The 20,395-nt window shown below is 38.2% G+C and overlaps 1 protein-coding gene across 1 annotated transcript in view; it reads right to left on the bottom strand.

The window, feature by feature from the left end:
- LOC124269101 (twitchin-like) overlaps positions 1-20,395 on the bottom strand; it is a 164,493-nt gene that overhangs the window by 101,921 nt on the left and 42,177 nt on the right. Inside the window, 18 exon segments of the mRNA XM_046704118.1 lie at positions 805-897; positions 2,574-2,987; positions 4,316-4,325; positions 8,411-8,466; positions 9,675-9,918; positions 10,901-10,959; positions 11,281-11,368; positions 11,513-11,726; positions 12,047-12,138; positions 12,815-13,032; positions 15,007-15,018; positions 15,842-15,932; positions 16,103-16,319; positions 16,621-16,636; positions 16,956-17,264; positions 18,664-18,675; positions 19,888-20,043; positions 20,195-20,343. Coding sequence (XP_046560074.1) covers positions 805-897; positions 2,574-2,987; positions 4,316-4,325; positions 8,411-8,466; positions 9,675-9,918; positions 10,901-10,959; positions 11,281-11,368; positions 11,513-11,726; positions 12,047-12,138; positions 12,815-13,032; positions 15,007-15,018; positions 15,842-15,932; positions 16,103-16,319; positions 16,621-16,636; positions 16,956-17,264; positions 18,664-18,675; positions 19,888-20,043; positions 20,195-20,343 — 2,450 coding nt within the window.

Raw genomic sequence — 20,395 nt, 5'->3', positions numbered from 1 at the left:
AACAAGATAGTATCAACATTGACTAAAAATAGCATCGACGTAGAATTACAATAGTATCAAATAGTATTTCATGGGGGGATTATATTCAGCTAGGATAAAAAGGATCAAAACAATATTAAGATAATTTCAAAACAGTATCATATAAAACTAGCTTCAAATTACTAACCAAACAGGATCAAACAGTATGAATTTTCTATCCTCAGAAAGCTTCATCATATAACAAACTTACCTTTTATGCAGGAATTCCACTCAGTGACTTGATCTCTCTCAAGAAACAGAACACTCTTACCTGCCTTACGCCAGATAGCTTAGCTTGTATTGATTGAATTATGTTTTATATTGACTGTTATTTTAGTTTTGAAGATTTGTTAATATATAGTGCATTAACTTTCGTTTCAGTAGTTATGATAACCTGTCAATGGTGGTCCATGCAGAAGGTTAAAGGATGTAATTTCGTAATGTTAAAGTCATGTCATTGACAATTTATCACATGAGTTAGTTCATACAAAAAGTACATAAAGAAATAGATCATAAATCCGAATTGAAATTAAAATTTATAAAAATGTCACAATCAAAAGTTTGCTCTAATGTGGCTTTCTATTAGAAATTAATAAAACGTAACTATTAATATAACTTGTTTTTGTAAATGCTTAAAAATATAAAATATTTCATTTTAATGAAATTTCAGAATCAGTTCAGTAATTGTAATCAATTATAGTTGATACTTTTGTGAGAAATGTTGTTTAGTTCCAAACAATTTTTTCTCCGGTTTTTCTGTGAAACGATTTTCCTGTAAAAACCTACCATCATCCTCATCATAGTCATTTATGCTGATATCCGGGGCAACGGGACGATCAACATCAGCTTCGTAACCGTCATCCTTGTGTTCTTCATCATCTTACAATGGGATAGAGGACATGAGGACAAACAGAAGCATGCATCACATAGACATGGCCATCCCTAGAAGTGTGCCTTTAAATTGTGTGCAGGTTGAAAAGATATGAAAAGTGTAGACAGAAAATAAGAAGCAAGAAACTTAGACAGCTTTATAATGAATTACACATGTATTTATATGGTGAATGCATCAGTAGGGGAATAACAGCGATAAAAATCATTTCCATAATTACAAATCTCTCCTAAAAGCAGAATCCGTTGGACAATCAATCCTTTGTAGGGATAATTCTTTTAAGGATCTGTGTGAAAAGTTATATTCATTTATAATGTAAAAACTGTTACTATTATAAACATCCAAACTAGTTAATACAAATATGAATTGTTTGAATTGACACATATATATGCAAAACTGAGCTTTCAAAGAATTAGTGGTCATAAGTTACGCCGTGTTATTCCATGTTAGAGACATATAGTTATATAGTTATATTTGCGTAGTTGTAAGTTATTAAACAATAAAGTTGCATGTAGTGGTTCCGTGAGAAAGGAACAATGTTACAAATGAATGTCACAACTTTGTTGAAGACGTTGCTATGACAATGTAAGTGTTGCTATGACAATAATAGTACACATACATTATTAAGGTACATTGATGGAATTTTGGAAATCTACGTAGTTAGAGGTTCTAAGGTTGTGAGTTTCATGTATTCATTGTGTAAAATGGGATGTCTACAAGTGATTGAATGTGCTTGGGTCAGTTGGTTAGAAATCTTTGGATAATTCGTTAATGATATAAGAATTGTTCTTCATATCGGTTCAAGTTATTGGCCTGATGACAATAGACAACACATAAACATGTCTCAAACACAACCATATTTCAACAATGTTTTCCTCTTCATCGACAAAACCATTTCCAATTACACCTTAACCAACTGAAGTATATTTATCAAAACGTGAGATGTTTTCAAGCTTCAAATCTTGACCATTTTTAAGAGTATGAATCTGAGACATGTGTTGGACAACATAGACAGACACGTGGTTAAGGCAAGATAACTCTCCTGCAGTAGACTGAGGTATAACAGGGAAGTATGCAACAGCCACATACAGATTCGTGAGGAACTGTGTTAGGTGTGTACAACTGGTTACAATGATTAATACCTCAGTTTACTTCAGCGACAACACTGACGACAGTCAAAACATGGACACCTCGGTTACAAACGTATCAGCCATAAGGAGCATGTTGGAGTTGGAGAGGTTTTGGTAAGTACATGAACCTTTCCATGGTTTGACTGTCAAGGCTGCTCAAATCTTTGTTTCCTAGTTTCTGGACCGAGAAGGTTCATTCAGCTCTCTTAAGACTGACGTCTTGGCAACAATGGACATTGAATGCTGACAGATCCTTGTTACCATCTAGCTTTAAAGACTCGGGGAGAATGATATGTACCAATGACTGTATTGGTACCAATGGTTATTTGGAATGAATCGTCAGTTTGCTTTATGTTTATGACAAAAACAGTTAATGTTGAACTCATTGACACCGAGATCGTTACTTATCACTTCAAGTAACTTTTCTTGACAAACATTTTTCACTAGGACCTCTAGGTTTGTCAGTACATACGGATATAAGACGAGCGGACCGAGCGTTACAACATGTAGGGGAGAGAACTCCTGCAATACCTCACCTTCCTCAAGAATGGTTGTCGGCTTCTTCTGGTAAGCGCGCTGCTTTCCTTTACCTGCCTTTCCACTCCTACCCGGATTATTATTACTATTTGTGTCATTCATGTCTTCCTTTTTACCTTTGGCCTCTTTCTTCTGGGGTTCTTCGGGTTCAACAATAGTGGGAGGTTTGGGAGGCTCTTTTTTAGGAGAGGGCTCCTTTTTAGGAGAAGGTTCCTTTTTAAGAGCTGCTTTCTTTTCTTCAGGTTTAGGTTCGACTTTCTTAGCAGGCTCCTTCTTTTCTGGCTCTTTCTTTTCTGGCTCTTTCTTTTCTGGCTCTTTCTTTTCTGGTTCTTTCTTTGCTTCTTGCTTAGGATCTTTTTTGGGCTCAGGTTTGGGTTCTTCTTTGGGTTGTGGTGTGGGTTCTTTTTTGGGTTCTGTGCAGGTTGGGGAGAGAGAGGTCAACTACAGGTGCAAGGTCAAGGTCTACGGAAATATCTAACAGAAGCCATTGTATTGGCTGAAGCAGTTCTATACTATAGAGCCCATTTGTCAAAAAGGGTATAAAGTAACCAGCCACAGTTGTTGCTTGTCTGCAACACTGACCTGCTCTTGGCAAAGTGTAGTTTTCTCTATGAAACAAAAAATTTCAAGAATAAATCCTTCTTGAAATTACATTATTTCAACATTTATATAAGTAACACAATTTGCCAAGGCTGGTTACTTCATTTATGTAGATGAATCATCAGATATGCTTTAGAATTAGCAGATATTTACAATTCTTTGTACATATTACAAAGAAAGTGTAAAATTAAGTGTGAAACTTATTTTGATGATTCATTTTAAAACTAAAATACGCATATCTACTGAGGTCAGAGGTAATCTAAACTCTATACATATCAGGGAAACTGCAATCTTAGCAAAGACAATTGTCCACTTTCAACGCTAAAGCACTGATATTACCAAGACAGATGCATGTTGTTTCAAAGGCTAATTTCCAAGTTAAAATACACCGCACACAAACTATTATGATTTTCAAGGAAGAAGATGCATTTTCTCAGGGCATCTATTTGAGTTCTCGACATGCAGTACGCTAATTCGGCAACCGAACCTGCTCTGGGTGTAGGAAACATGATACCCCACAGGGAAATGATTTCCTAATAATGCAGTGTAAGTGCACTTATAGTATTAGGATAATTACCAGAATATGTTAGTAATTTGCTCTCCATACAGCAGGAGTTCACACCTCAGAAAAAGAGTTGTGTTGCGAAATAATCTCAACCTCTTTTGCTGTCAGATTAACCATATAAGTGGTCAGATACGAAAACAACGGAGTTAGCTCATGTGTAATGAGAGTAAGCTCCCTTGGACAAAATTTGATACCAAATTAAAAATTTCAAATGAGTCATTTATATCAAAGATTACAGTTCCTATTGCATAATTATTTAAATAACAATAGTTATTGAATACTAAATAATGCAGATTGTGTTTTAAGATCAATCTGACGAACTGTACGACTAAATATGTTGAGGATCACTCTAGTTTTCCATGTTAATATAGTTAATCTGTATTAATACCGCAGATTAACTACAGTAACAGGGATAGTCCCCTGTACATGTTTAGTAGCACAGAAGGAGTATCATGTATACGGGGTAAATTGCCTCAGATTTGGGTGCTCAGGAATTCTCACGCCATTTTGTGTGCACTAATTATCTAATCTGTATCACCCAAACACACTTGAATAAGAAACACCTCCAATACATACCTGCTTGTTTCTGAAACAGAACAGGAAAACATATGTTAACATTACAATTGATGAAGATACATTAGATTAAACATTAAACATCTCCTCTGTGTGCTACTAGTGAGTGAGTTAATATTTAACGTCACATCGGCAATATCTCAGCCATATCGTGACGACTGTGTGCTACTAGCCTAAGGTCAAGGACAAGTACATTTTCGTCTGGGCTAAGTTACGAAATCCCGGCCCGACCCGCAAAGCGTTCATAGCACTAGGCCATTCTTAAGCCTATGATAAAGTATAGAGTTACGAGAGGTCGTAACGTTACGAAAGCTTTGTGGCTCGGGACCCTGGTTCTGTTCAGCATAAAGACGTCTTTTTGATCTCACAAGATTCGAAATGACGGATGCTAATAGAAGAACGGGGACACATTAACCTTTTCACAAACAGCCAGTTTCTTGTCTAATAATGTTATCCATTTATGTAATTTTCATATTTAGTTTCCCGTGGAGTCTGTTAGGTGGATAATCGAAAATGATTATTATCTGGTGTTTACGTGTTCAGCTTTAGGATTCATCATCAAATAATGAAACCAGGTGTTCGCATAATGTAGAGTAGATCCTATCGTGGTGCTGACATCAATCACAAAACGTATTCCTGAATTCGGAAGCTGGAATTTCCATTCCACAGACACCACAATCAAGCAACACCTGTACACAAGCAGACCCTTTCCTCCCAGTTTCAAAAGTGAAAAAGCAACAACTCACTGGCTATACAACCAACAAGAGAATCCTCAACGGTTATGAGGCATATTGTATACCTTCACCAAGTACCTTCTCCTAAGGTTGCCAGGGTAAATGAAAACCATGAACATGATCCAGACCCTTTCATAATGTACCTAGTACAACTCATATTGTACCTGCCGAGACACCACAATATCCCTCAATCTTGTACCTGACAACATTCATTATACACCCGGATTACACAATGTTGTAAGGAAGCACCTAGTTATGTTAAATGCTCTACATCCACTGATATCTCCGGACAAACCTGCTATATGTCCGAATGCATCAAATACTCCTTGTCCGAGACCAGAGAAGAGACTTGGAAAAACTAGAAATCCAGAATGAAAGAAACCTGACTTTGGCAAAAAAATGCATCACCTAGTTCACCGGAGCTTAGTGATGCCTCCGAGTTTTGAAGCCTCCATATGAAATTGCTATCTATAACTAAGTATTTCTAACTTGGCTCAAATGACCCTGCAAGCCTTGAAGAAGAGAGCGAGAGAATTCATGGTTCCTGAAATAGTTTCTCTTTGCATCAATGCCAGCCTCAAAGAACTGGTCTCAAGAACATACGTCTTTTATGGTTCAGATTCCATGAAGACAGAAGCAATCACTGTTATCTTGATAATAAAATCTTTGAAACTGCGTTTGAACTGTTAATGGTAGATGGACTTAAAATTGTTTCATTCACATGATCAGAAAATGTGTTGCTCATTTAGCGAGAAGCTGAACTCAATGCATTTCATCCTACGAATCACACCATTATAAATAATAAATATCTTCGTGTAGGCGTATGTCCAATTATTTCTATTTTAGACAAAGCGTTCAGTCAACGTTTTCTGAACGACATTATAGAGTCGCCTTACATGCCATACATCCTTACGAAAGACAAAATCCCTAATGACTCCATATTCAGACAAGATCAATGATAAGACGTCACCTGCCTACCCGACACTAAATAAAACATAATGTCCCATGTTTAATGATTAGGTTTTCGTTCAAACCTCACTTAAACAAATACACCTTACAAGTTCAATCCATGTCCTCTGACACAAAACTATCTCAAATGACCTTGACAATAGATGTGAACAAGGTCACCGCCATACCCAGCATGCACCGCTCAGACAGGAAGAACATATCTGCATCTAACACTGGAATCTCCATAACTCTCACACAGGTTCTGGTTTGTGCTACAACACCCATCCCTTGTACAGAGGTATCTTTCGGAAGCAATGATTCGCTACATTTAAGCCTAACATGAAATGATCCCATTACTGTTAACACTGCAGTCTTACTTTACAGCCCACAAACTCAGTCAGATGATTCATCCAACAGAATGATGGAACGTTCTAAAACTTTCCTACCCTTGATTTCTTTTGGGGAAAAGTCATATTGTAAAGATAAATATATTTTGGGCAGTTGATTTATTTCGAGAGGGAAAAGACAAGTGAAGGTGGCGAGATTTATAGCGATGTATACATTCCAAGGAAGGATAAAGTTTATGTCCTCTTAGTGTGAACATGGCCAAAAGATGTTGTAATTGGTACCGTGAACTTGAATGGATGTTTCTGCATTTCGACCCTCCTCTAACCAATTTCCATATGTGTTCAGGAAGTATTTTCCTAACTACTTTTCAGTATGGGAAGAGGTAATGTGTTTTCTTACAATTATTTAGGGAGCCCAAACTTTGCCATCTTTACTTTCCTGTAAACACCGTTAGGTTCACACTTGTATGCATAATCCATATGTTATACAACCCTCAGAATGATTGGTTTAGACAATCTGAGACAACCAACAATCTGTTGACTGACCGTCTGAGCACCACAACCCGATCATTGATGGGTTAACGCGACCTCACACGGCCCATTTGTCCAACAACGATGGGTTCTTACAATCACAGACAACCCCCAGACAAACCACCTGTTTCCAAGTCATGACCCTGGGCAGTAACACTGGTTACAGCTGACAACCTTCACTGTAACATTGGTTACAGTTCACACTGGTTAAAACTGGCAGTGTTCACATTTACATGAGTTACTCCAGCCTTCACAGTAACACTAGTTACAGCTGACAGCCTTCACAGTAACACTGGTTACAGCTGACAGCCTTCACAGTAACACTGGTTACAGCTGACAGCCTTCACAGTAACACTGGTTACAGCTGACAGCCTTCACAGTAACACTGGTTACAGCTGACAGCCTTCACAGTAACACTGGTTACAGCTGACAGCCTTCACAGTAACACTGGTTACAGCTGACGGCCTTCACAGTAACACTGGTTACGGCAACAGCCTTTTCACAGTAACACTGGTTACAGCTGAGTGTTCACAGTAACACTGGTTACAGCTGGCGGTGTTCAGTAACAACGGTTACACCAGCCCTCACACAGTAACACTGGTTACGGCTAGCAGTGTTCACAGTAACACTGGTTACAGCTGACTTCACAGTAACACTGGTTACAGCTGACAGCCTTCACAGTAACACTGGTTACAGCTGACAGCCTTCACAGTAACACTGGTTACAGCTGACAGCCTTCACAGTAACACTGGTTATGGCAAGCAGTGTTCACAGTAACACTGGTTACGGCTAGCAGTGTTCACAGTAACACTGGTTACACCAGCCTTCACAGTAACACTGGTTACGGCTAGCAGTGTTCACAGTAACACTGGTTACGGCTAGCAGTGTTCACAGTAACACTGGTTACGGCTAGCAGTGTTCACATTAACACTGGTTACAGCTGGCGGTGTTCAGAATAACAACGGTTACACCAACCTTATCACAGTAACACTGGTTACGGCTAGCAGTGTTCACAGTAACACTGGTTACAGCTAGCAGTGTTCACAGTAACACTGGTTACAGCTAGCAGTGTTCACAGTAACACTGGTTACGGCTAGCAGTGTTCACATTAACACTGGTTACACCATCCTTTACAGTAACACTGGTTACAGCTAGCAGTGTTCACAGTAACACTGGTTACACCAGCCTTCACAGTAACACTGGTTACAGATGACAGCCATCACAGTAACACTGGTTACACCAGCCCTCACAGTAACACCGGTTACAGCTGGCTGTGTTCACATTAACACTGGTTACAGCTAGCAGTGTTCACAGTAACACTGGTTACACCATCCTTTACAGTAACACTAGTTACAGCTGACAGCCTTCACAGTAACACTGGTTACAGCTGACAGCCATCACAGTAACACTGGTTACGGCAAGCAGGGTTCACACAGTAACACTGGTTACAGCTGACAGCCCTCACGGTAACACTAACTACACTAGCCCTCACGGTAACACTGGTTACACCAGCCCTCACGGTAACATTCGGCACCTACCTTTTGCTGTTCCAGCTTCTCCTCAACTTTCATCTCCTGTTTCTTTTTCTCGTTTTCTGGAATAATCGATCACTTCAATAAATATAGGACAAAAAGAATGCTTTTTAAAATGATTTACTTAAAATCTCAAAGATAGTAACGGTAACAACACATGTAAACCCCTCAAAATACTTCTAGTGAAGAAATAGCAAAGCTAGTTCAGGCATAGTTCATGTAGGTGAACCTCAATCATTTTGTTGATGATTAATTCACTACATCACATACATACACATAACATCCGCCATGGCAGTGAGTCGAAACTGTACGTCCACAAAAAGGGCGCCCCTCCATTTCAAGCACATACAAGAATGTCATTGCATCCGTTTCCAAATCACTTTTGTCTTTTGCGAAATCATAAACACCGGTCTTGCATATCCTAACACCTGACTTTAATTTCGAAAGATTTGATTCGACTCCTTAAAGAAGTCGGCCCATTCCGGTGCAAGCCACCGACCCGAGTATGCAACGAAATGGAGCTTGCACCTAATATAGCTGAGGAAGACGTTTCTGTGGACCAGGAGGTAAAACATTTGTGGAATCCTCATGATATACCGGTTCGGTTAGGCCTTATTGCCATGGCACCATCATTTAAACAAGTTAACATTCATTCGCTATTTTAGTATCTTTGCCTATAACCAGGGGTGGCAACAATACTTCCAGCGGTGTTGATAAAGGTGCTGATATAAATCGGTTTCTTAACCTGAGAGGTTTGAACAGAGATTTGTGAATTTACGGGTCGTTGAAGAAAGGCTGGAGGTCTCATTAAAACATTTTTATGTGATATATGTGAAGCAGTTGTTGCAGGCTAGCATGTTTAGGGTACTTGAGATGAGGATTGATCCATTTGCGTCATACACAAAGGTTCGCTGTAATATGATTTTTAAGGTTTCCTGAAGGCCAGACACTTGAGTTATGAATATAAGGACTTGTTCCACCTTAGCAAATAAAACTTATTATGTTCTTATTAATGTTTACTCTTAAAAATGGTTCCATGTATATTAATTTTCCTAGAGATAGGTTACAACTTTTTTGTGTTTGGACACTATTCAAGAAACATTTCCAGATCTGCATCAAACTTAAAAACATATTCTTTTCCATTCAGTTCAAATATTTATTTTTAGCACATTTCCTATTTATAATTTTGAAATAGGAATTTAAAATGTTCAAGAAAATATGGCACCTGCTAACAGCTTTTTGAGGTCGTTCTTTATTGGGGTTTTCTCACCTTTCACTTGAAGACTCGCCATGGCACTGGCAGAGCCAAATTTATTTTTAATTTCAATGCTGTAGTTTCCGGAATCCTCTGGGAACACTTCAGGAATGTATAGCCTACAGTTTCCCTTATCGTAGGTGATGTTGTGGACTTCGGAATTCTTCAGCACCTTCTTGTCCTTTGTCCACGTCGTGGTGACAGGCTCGGTGCCAGTGATTTTGGCCACAAAGTCCACAGCATCTCCGTCAATAGCAGTCTAAAAAGGAGAAAGGTATATGCCATTGGTGTTTCTTCACAGTTACATACATTTGGCAGTAAGTCAGATCATTTATTACCTAAACATAGAACACAGACGAAAAACTGCCATTCGTCAAAGTTGCATCATGGTTTTGTAATCACGGGCCGCTTCCAGCTTCCTCGTAAATGTTTGGTGTAACGTCTTGGCAAGGCGGGGGTCACATGAGGTCGATGCTCATGGGTAGCCTAAGCGAAACAAGCATTACATGTTGCCAGGTTGCCTGCGTTTCACTCCCTCTTAGCTATATTACACGCACAGTACTCTGTTGCTTTGCTACTCCCGAGGGGGGTGTCGTGCTAATGTCAACAGTGAAGAAGGGTCGTTAAACACGGTGTACCCCTACCCACCGGCATAGTGCTTGAGAATATTTCGCTCATATGACGACGTGCATGCGTGTGTATGTGTATGTGCGGCTGCTTGTACCAGCCCAGACTGAAGCTGGTTTTATAGTGCTAGCTCACTGAGATACCATGCCGTCCGGGCGGACTCTCCGCTCTAACCACTTCACCACGGAGGCCGTCCCCATCGGCATAAGCCTTTTGATGCATATATACATATATGCGACAAGTCAATGACGCTAGAAAAGTATGACTCCCAGTCGTGAATTATGAGATGCTCAATGAGACGTTTTGATATCTCGTGTACATTGTTGTTTGATATTAAATATTAGCTATAAAACATTTCCTCCATAATAATGTACATAAACATACCCATGAGCAATAATCGAACGATTCGGACTATACTAGAAGAATGTGTTAATAAACCGCTATCAAATAGTGAAGATACCAGGTAATTGGGGAAAAGGTGAGTGTATCTTGCCCCATCGGTGGCTACCATCAGAAACACACGAAAAGTCAAGTCAAGTGTCATGAATTTCTTAGTAAAAATCATAAGGACTTCTTGCGGGTAGCTCTCTGATACATGACAACCTTCGTCTCACCTTTGGAGAAAGCTTCTGTGTGAACTTCGGTGCTTCTCCTTTAACCTTTGGCCTCAGTGCTGAAATTGACAAACCGCATAAATTGAAATCTCTAACATTTAAGAACTTGTGAACTTTGTCATTAGTTACTCTTCCATTGGAAAAATGAAACACGTTTAAAATTTCAATTCATTCAGATTAAGTGTTTTATTGTCTTTGACATCCGTAAATGAAAGACAAATTAACATATTTAACATGAAATATATCATGTCTTCTAGGCGTCCAATGTACCAATCAAACAAATGAAATACTAATTGCCAGCTCAGATTGGTTCAGAAGTTTCAAAAGCAGATATCTATATCTGTCGCAGTTTCCAATGGTTCCTGTGTCAGGAAACTCACCGGCAACATTGAGAGCCATGGGGACGCTGATCTCGCCTCCGGGGTTCTGTATGACCAACTTGTAGTTACCCGAGTCCTTGTCATTGAACTGAAACAAATATGATACTGTCAGCACTCTCGGACTTAAATGGGAACTTACGTTCACTGTAAAACCGGGCTACCATTTGGCGAAATCCTGTGACTCTTTAAGACTTTTGACTTTGAATCAGCAGCTCTGAAGGAGCGAACTTACATCTTCGATCTCCAGCGTGGGATAGTACAGTCCCTTTTCTTGTGGCATGTCCATAACGTAACGACCGCCTGGTTTCAGTGGCTGGCCGTTGAAGTACCACATGACCGTGGGTTTAACCGGGGAGGAGATGGGCTGTTCCATCACGATCACTCCATCCTTCTCTTCCAGACGGATAGAAGGTTTCCCTTCAATCTTCGGGGGTGCTGGCTTCGGTCTGAAACATTTGGGGACAAGGTGTCAATGACAATGTCAAGGTCAATAAAGATGTAACGGGGCCGGGAATAGCAAAACCAGTGTTGAATGTTTCAGAATCTAAGTACTGCGTTGTGGTATGATTGAACACACAGCCGTCAGATAATGGAAGTTTTCAGCATGCCAAATCAGTACGTACATATCCTCTATCTATTTGAAAGAAACAATAATCACTTCATGTGTCTTCATGTAGACAACAAGCTCTGCTAGGGCACAGAAGAGAAACAGTAATTATTCGTGAATATCCAATAAGGTTTAGTTAAACTTAATAGTGTCACATACGGTTCCAGGTTCAGCGTGATGTTGGCGCTTCCTTCTCCAGCATCGTTCTTGGCCGTGACTTTGTACACACCTCCATCATCTTTGGTAAAGTTCTGTACAAAATACAGGTTCAGTTAGGCCACTGAGAAAGATACTTCAGCAGAACGTCATCTACACTCTACTACGTTAAATATTAACTCACTCACTCTACTAGGTTTGCAATGGTACAGCAACATGACCTAGATAGAAACTGCATAACTACACTAAGCTGACCCTATTTCATCATGTTCGTCCCTTGTATCAATAAAAAGAGGTCATTCTCTGCTAACCCATATAGAGTTGGGTATTTAGTTATGACGCATCAAGAGCCAACCTTCATTCCTTTTTTCTCTAAGTTACATTATTGTCTACTCATTTCAGCCTTCTGTTTTAGTTACCGGTGGGATCCGTGAAGATCCGGGTTAGAATCGGTCTTCAGGAAACCATGCTTGTCGTAAAAGGCAACTAACGGGATCGGGTGGTCAGGCCCGCTGACTTGGTTGACACATGTCATCGTATCCCACTTGCATAGATCGATGATCATGTTGTTGCTCACTGGATTGTCTGGTCCAGAGTCGATTATTCCGAGTTCAGCGTTAAACAACAATCAATCAGTCAATAGCTATCAATTCCTCACTCATACAATGACCACATTATTCCGGATAATATTGGTGTTTGAAGCAGCATACAATCAACTCACTCCACCCAATCCATGTTGTGTTACCCTTCAAAGTGACAAGCAACACTTACTGAAATTTCCATTCTGAGAGTGTAGTCGTTCCCGTTTTCAGTCACAGTCTGTTTGTGACGAGGTCCTGCTGCCAGTTGTTGTGTGCCCTTGAACCAGGTGATTCCGGGCTTGGGGCTAGCTGTGCATTTGCATTCCATGACGATTTTACCAGCTTCCTGGATGACCTTTGGTTTCTCTTTGAATACTGGCGCGATTCCTGCTGCTTTCTTCTCGCCTCCTACAAAATACATACACGTGTATTACATGATCACGACAACATTGACACTAAATGGAACAATTGAACGTGATTTCACTCAAAATACTTTAAGACAATGCTAAACAACACACATATTCTATTTTGTCGGTATACATGAGTAATGGCAGGTAACAGGACTAATAGGTACATAACACATATACATATTTCTGTATTCCTCGTTCTACCGTACGACTTACAGTTCTAAGAATATTTCACAATACTCTGCAAAATTAGCCCACACCAAAATTACCTCTACAGCTAGTTCACTTTAACAAAATCACTTCTATATTCAGAAAAGATATCTACTAAAGTCCATTGTACGATTTCGACTACAAGCACACGTTATGAATCACTATGAAATATCGTGACGATATCAGTGATAATTATAACACAATTAAAACACTAGAGTAAGTCAGTCATCCACACTGTAGGCTTAAATCGGTAATACCATTGCCTAAGTTGTTGATACAGACACTTATGATTAATCCAGTACTGTTTAGACTCGACCAAAACGAGGATTTAGTTTGATTTGAGAGAGCATGCAATCGACGCGCAAAACTGTTAATTCCAAATAAAAAAACTGTCGTCATGTTTTTATATTTTCAAATTCAAAAATCACCAAAGCAAAATAGTATCTAAAAAGACATTGTGTTTTCAAGTGTATTTACAATAAGCAGTACTTTCATGTCAGGTACCAACAAAATAGGCCACATGTATGATTTAAAACGTTTAGTTTAACTTCTATCAAACATGAATGTTGATTTACACATACTTATTTTAAAAATCCTAAAAAGCATCAACAACTGAAAAGCACTAATATGAAATAAAACTGAAATGATAAAGTTTTATAATGAAACACACTTTCAAGCATAACGTATACATAATAATGAAAGATCAAAACTTTAGTTTATAGAACTATGACTCGAAATGTGTTATTAGTTTTAATGTAACAATGTGAGTTAGATTTTGAGAACAAAACAAATTATTATCCATTAATTAACATTTATAAATCTGTTCACATATATTTGTCATTTCAAATTCAAGATACCGTATTTCTTTTTATTTCAATAAATATTTCATAAATGAGATAAACTGAATATCAACAATTAACAGTGAAGAGAAATGTAAGAGTAATTGTACTTAAACTTAATACATACTTCGCTATGTGCATGTAAATGTAGATCATTTAACTTTATTGCTTGTTACCTTTGACAGTTCTACTTGACACAAGTTGTCTAAAAATCTTAAACTATAACATATTTAGGTAAATATGTACTTGAAAATGCAAAGATATATTGAGAAAAAACGAATGATTGTTTTTACTTCTTGTTCACAATCTCTGACAATCCTACTTGAGAAAACAGAAGTCTAGACAAATGAACCGAGCAATGCATCTCCACCCACAGGAGAAGACAGTGATTGTTGCACTTAGTGGCGCCCTCAGTTGCATCTCGTTAGTGTCTACTTAATGAAGCCCCTGCATAACTGAACTGAAATAGTAGGCTGCTCCGTGCTGAACCCAACTGCTTCTTCAAACATGTTCATCACTATGTGCCTTAGATTCATCGGAAAACTCCATTGCATTGTCATCGTCATCATGATATTAAAGTTTGGGTATTTTCCAATAATTTTAATCATTTTAACTGTCATATATGTTGTATTTTGAGCAGAGATCAACACAGGTAAACGTTATCTACAATTAATATACTTTTGCAGGTTGTTAAAATTATATATTCGTATCTTCCGTATATCGTTTAATCCTGCTGTAACCATTCGTCATGAGCGGACATATTAAGCACAATTTCTGCTTGATCTTGAAATGTCCAAGTTTGTCTGAACATTAAAGCAAATTGTAACACTTGTTTAAATTATATTAGATTAGTCAAAAACAAACATTAGCATCATTCTAACACTGTTGCCTGATTGGTCAATAGAAGTTGGCAACATGTTACTTACCGGGTTGCAGATCTGAAATACATCAAGGCAGTTGTGAAAGTGTCTTGGAAAGGAGAAGCAGAACTATTTGGAACATACCACCACCAGCAACCGTATTATAATAAATGATATTTTGTCACTTGGCGAATAACATGATACCACTCAAAATGTTTACAACGAATAATAAGTGCTTTATACGCCGAATAACACACTGAATGTGACAGGTGAGGTAAAAAAATGAATATTCAGGTAGATTTGTTGTTGCTGGATAGAAAAATGCATGGTTGGTTGGTATTTCCAGCTACTTCGGCTTTATGGAAAAGAAACATGGTGATACTACACAGGGCCAATCTCCAGGTATTGAAACTTTACAGTATTGGATATATATTTACTTGCACCAAATATGGAAGCCATATACACTTCACAAACATCACACGAAGGGCATTCAACAAGCTGATGCTTCATTAAAGAAGAAGTTTCATATGTATTTTTAATTATATATAAGCATACTAAAAAGGTTTAACTGATCATTTTCTGAATCATTTTTATTCTGTATGACAGATACTGACGGGTCTTCTTGCTGAGTTCGATCTCCTTTGGAATTTCACATTTTCAACATCATTTAAAGGAAGACAAGGTTCACTCATCATCGGGGGTCATGCAGTCGCAGTTTGAAGGGGATGGAACTTATAGGGTTGTGCCTCACTTCATCAATAGTCAAGTGCAATAATGTGCAATGGTACACATGTGCAGAGCAGTGCGATGCAGCGCGACCAACAATGGATGTTTGGACAGATCCCTTGTACATGTGCAGCACATGTATCAAGGGACCACTGCTGATCTTTAGAGGACCTACCTTGGAAGTTCAGTGTTATGTTAGCATTGGATTCTCCAAGGTCGTTGGCAGCTGTGCATTTGTACGTTCCGCCGTCGCTCAGAGTGGGATCCTACACGGAAATGAAAAATTATTTGTCAAATGACCAAACTTTAACATGGATTCATTATCTGGGGAATGACACCATATTATCAGCTTTATAACTTCATTCATGTAAACATATTTAGGTTCGTGGAGTTAAATGCTTAACTGGACTAAAATTCATGATAACCAATGATTTACCTTGATCTGCAGAACAGCGAGGTAGGTATCGGGTGAGCTACCCTCCCTGTTCAGAGTAATATTAAAGCGTCCCCCCTCCCCAACTTCCTTCGTGTCTTGGAACCAGCGGATCTGAGGGGTCGGTTTGGCTTCCAGGAGGCACGACATCACCAACAACTTCGCTTGCTGCTTGATGGATGGCTTCTGAAGAAAGTGGGGTGCTTTTCCTTCTGGCAGTCTGAAACCATTGTACATACAATAATGACTGAACAGCTATACACACACTGGCATGAGGACTGTACACCTTAAGATGGCCCTATGGCCGATGGCCCTGATTTAAGCCAACAAAGACATAGAGAGACTTAAGAAGAAAATAATCACCACTGATTATTGAAATATAATGTCATTCGAGTAAACCACCATAAAGACTATTTGTATATAATTAAATCCACAAGCTCCTCTAATCCTGGTGTTTGCAAACTGGACTGACGCCTTGAATTTATGTTTTTAATGTTACGGAGGAGAAGAATTATACTTACTTTGGTTTCTTTCCACCTGGAATAAGAATAGAAACATGGTAATAACATTATTTTTCATGATAATGATCACGACAGACTAGTAATAAAGATCGGCCTTGATATTTCAATCAAAAGAAACAGTAGAACATTTAAAATCAAGCATTCGTACCACAAACCCATTTGCTTTGTGTCTGGTCACAGAAGAAGTCAGAAAGTATATTACAAAATGAAAGAAAACGTTTTTGTCTTTAATGTTATGGTGGTACAATGAAACCATGCACATCGACGATTGCATTACAAACCTTGACAAAGTACTATCCTTATTAGAATACAAAACTGAAGACACTGAAGCTCACCTTCAAAGTTGAGAGTAATCGTTGCTGTAGCGTCTCCATGCTTGTTTTTAGCAATGGCCTTGTATTCACCACCATCCTGTGCTCCGACCTGAGCGATCTCTAGGGAGACGGCATGGTTGTTGCCGGTGGTATTATGGATCATGTTGATTCTTCCTCCGGGGAAAATCTCCTTCCCCCCTTGGAACCATTGAATGGTAGGCTTAGGGTCACCAGTGAGCTTGCAGTCTATTACTATTTTATCACCAACTTGGCGAATTCCTGGTTTTTGTATAAACACTGGGCGACCACCTCCTTTTCCGGGTTCTTCAACTGAAAAAGTGAAAATTGTGTAAATAGAACATTTCTCTTTAACACTGGAACCGGTGCCAAACACAAATATGGTGAAAAAAGACAATCATAGTAACGAGATGTAATCATTCATTATGACTATTAGTAATGCTTACCCCCAATGTCTGACACAATCATGCCGTATTCTAAAACCCCTCGTTTGCTATGACCCATTTGATAATAAGATAAACATTTTGGATGAATATAATTGAACTTCTTCATCAACATTTAAATGTATACTTAAACTAAATGATCAATGATCCAACATTCCAAATCACATTTGATGAAAACACTTTATTAACACCATGTGTCTTTTCTTTTTTATATAGATAATATACGTATAACATTCTAAGGTTAAATCACAAAACGAAATATATGTTTAGCCCTCACGTTCGAAATTTTGCTATGTCATATAACATAATTAAACGACTGGTTCTGATTTTGCTAACATACACTTTATTGTATACTACGTTAAACGTTTGAAATTCTATGTATGTCTTAATGTACAAGGTTTTGATGTTAGGAAACAACAAGTAGAGAACAGTAAAAAATATTCGCTTCTATGACACATTACTCTTGTTTTTGACACAACACAGACCTATGTCAACATGGTAAGAATCTAAAGAAATAATCTCAACTAAAATATATACATTGTTTCTACCTAAACATCGAAAAACACACACAGTTGTATAAGAAATCAAGATTATTATCACTGAATAAAATAAAAGATGTTTGGCTAATCATACAAAAATACTCAAAGCAATATTATTGCAAATGTCAACAGCGGCTGAAAAATGTGAAAGGAAGAAACAAGGGAAATTTGAATAATAAATTTGCCACACAATTTATTTGCAGTTTTGTATTATTTATTTAGCAAAATAATTGTCAGCAAGAAAGGAATGTCTAAGCAATGAGATGAGTGATGCATTCTGCTACCAAATGAATATGAATACGATTTCAGTTATGATAAATGATTCTTTTAAATTTGGTTCAAATAAACACATTTAAAAAATATTTCAGAAGAGCATGAACCTTAACATGTTTACAACAAATTAAAAAAAAAAGATTCCTACGATTGTGCACTTAATTCATATTCGCCGTTTCTGCACAGTATAACCAAATGAAATAAACATAAAATGATTGTTTTTTTAATGTCATTTCGCTAAATAATTGGATTTCGGTTTGAAACATTTAAAAAAATATAACGTCAGAAAACAACACTAGCACAGTTAAAGTTATTCTTTTCCTAGGTCAGTCACAACATGATGTTTTAGTGATAAAAGAAAAGATGGAATGAGCGTTAGTGAATTGTACGAAGCATTGTGGTAATGATTATGTATCCACGTGGTGTAAGTCGAGTAGCGATCACTCCACTACTTACCTGGTTTAAGATCTGAAATACATCAATCATGTGTTATGCAAAGGAAGACGTAAAATAACGCTTGCCTTCTCTTTGGCCATATACTTTTATCAGAATCCGTATTCGTCATTTTGATTCCCGTAAGTTAATGAGCGGGTATGGGTTTACGCCGCGTCTTGCAATATTCCAGCAATATAATCTTTTTAGGAAGAGGGCACCAAAAGTGTGAATGAACGAGTATGGGTTTACTCCGCTGTTAGCAATATTCCTGTAATATCAGTCATCAAAAGTGTGAATGAACGAGTATGGGTTTACTCCGCTTTTAGCAATATTCCTGTAATATCAGTCATCAAAAGTGTGAATGAACGAGTATGGGTTTACTCCGCTTTTAGCAATATTCCTGTAATATCAGTCATCAAAAGTGTGAATGAACGAGTATGGGTTTACGCCGCTTTCATCAAAAGTAATGCAATATTCCTGTAATATCAGTCATCAAAAGTGTGAATGAACGAGTATGGGTTTACTCCGCTTTTAGCAATATTCCTGTAATATCAGTCATCAAAAGTGTGAATGAACGAGTATGGGTTTACTCCGCTTTTAGCAATATTCCTGTAATATCAGTCATCAAAAGTGTGAATGAACGAGTATGGGTTTACTCCGCTTTTAGCAATATTCCTGTAATATCAGTCATCAAAAGTGTGAATGAACGAGTATGGGTTTACTCCGCTTTTAGCAATATTCCTGTAATATCAGTCATCAAAAGTGTGAATGAACGAGTATGGGTCAACGCCACTTTTAGCAATATTCCACCATTACAAAGCAGGGGGCATAAAAGTGTTGTTCATACATTATACCAATGTAGGGAAGCGAACTTTAGTCTTTTGCGTGACAATTTAATGTTTTAGCCACAAGCCACTGTCCCTTTTCAATAACTAAACAAAAAAGCAAGTATCAGAAAGGCTTTCGCCTTCTTGTTAGCGTTTCTTTTCATCCTGTGAATACCTTTCTCTGTCCCAGCATCATAAGCGCATATATCACCTGATGTTAGAATGTGGGTGTCCATTTTGTGGATAACTTAATTTGAACGCTAAAAATGTCCTTGTACAATTCTTGCAATATCACATGCAAATGAAACCCTATTGAACAGTGACGATACCAGCTTAGCACATCTTACTCCATAGGTGTAAACAGAGAAAGAAACTGAAGTATTTTTTGAAAATAGAAATAACAAAAGGGATAACTTACTGTCAAAATTAAGTCTAATAGTGGCATTGCTCTCGCCCAATGCGTTTTTGGCTGTGACTTTGTAGTTTCCTGCATCTTGGGCCGACACTCCGTTGATCTCCAGTACAACAAAGTAGGTTTTCTTGTCTCTGGGCTGAGTCTTCAGATTGAAGCGGCCTAAAACAACATTCATACAGTCAGCTTCTAACATCAGTCATAATCTGATATCAACGATCTGTCTCAGTACATTATATACTTCATTGGAATCGTTATTGGTACCTCCATGTTTACGGTTACATTTGAATTAAGGTGTAAGTGTAAAACCCACCCCCTTGTTGAATGGGCGTGGCATCCCTGAACCAGCTGATGGCCGGGGCAGGGTCAGCTGTCAGAAGACACTCAAACAACAGCTTCTGTCCATTGTTTTCCTGTCTCGTTACTGGCTTCTGAATGAAGTTCGGAGCTATTCCTTCTTGTCTGCAATAGAAAATGTCTCAATTTGAGGCTTCTTGCAAAACATTGATGCTCC

The sequence above is a fragment of the Haliotis rubra genome, unplaced genomic scaffold (assembly GCF_003918875.1).
Source record: "Haliotis rubra isolate DU_JTF1 unplaced genomic scaffold, ASM391887v1 Scf142, whole genome shotgun sequence".
NCBI lineage: Eukaryota > Metazoa > Mollusca > Gastropoda > Lepetellida > Haliotidae > Haliotis > Haliotis rubra.
Note: the sequence above shows the minus strand (reverse complement) of the source record. Positions and strands in the feature narration are given on the sequence as shown.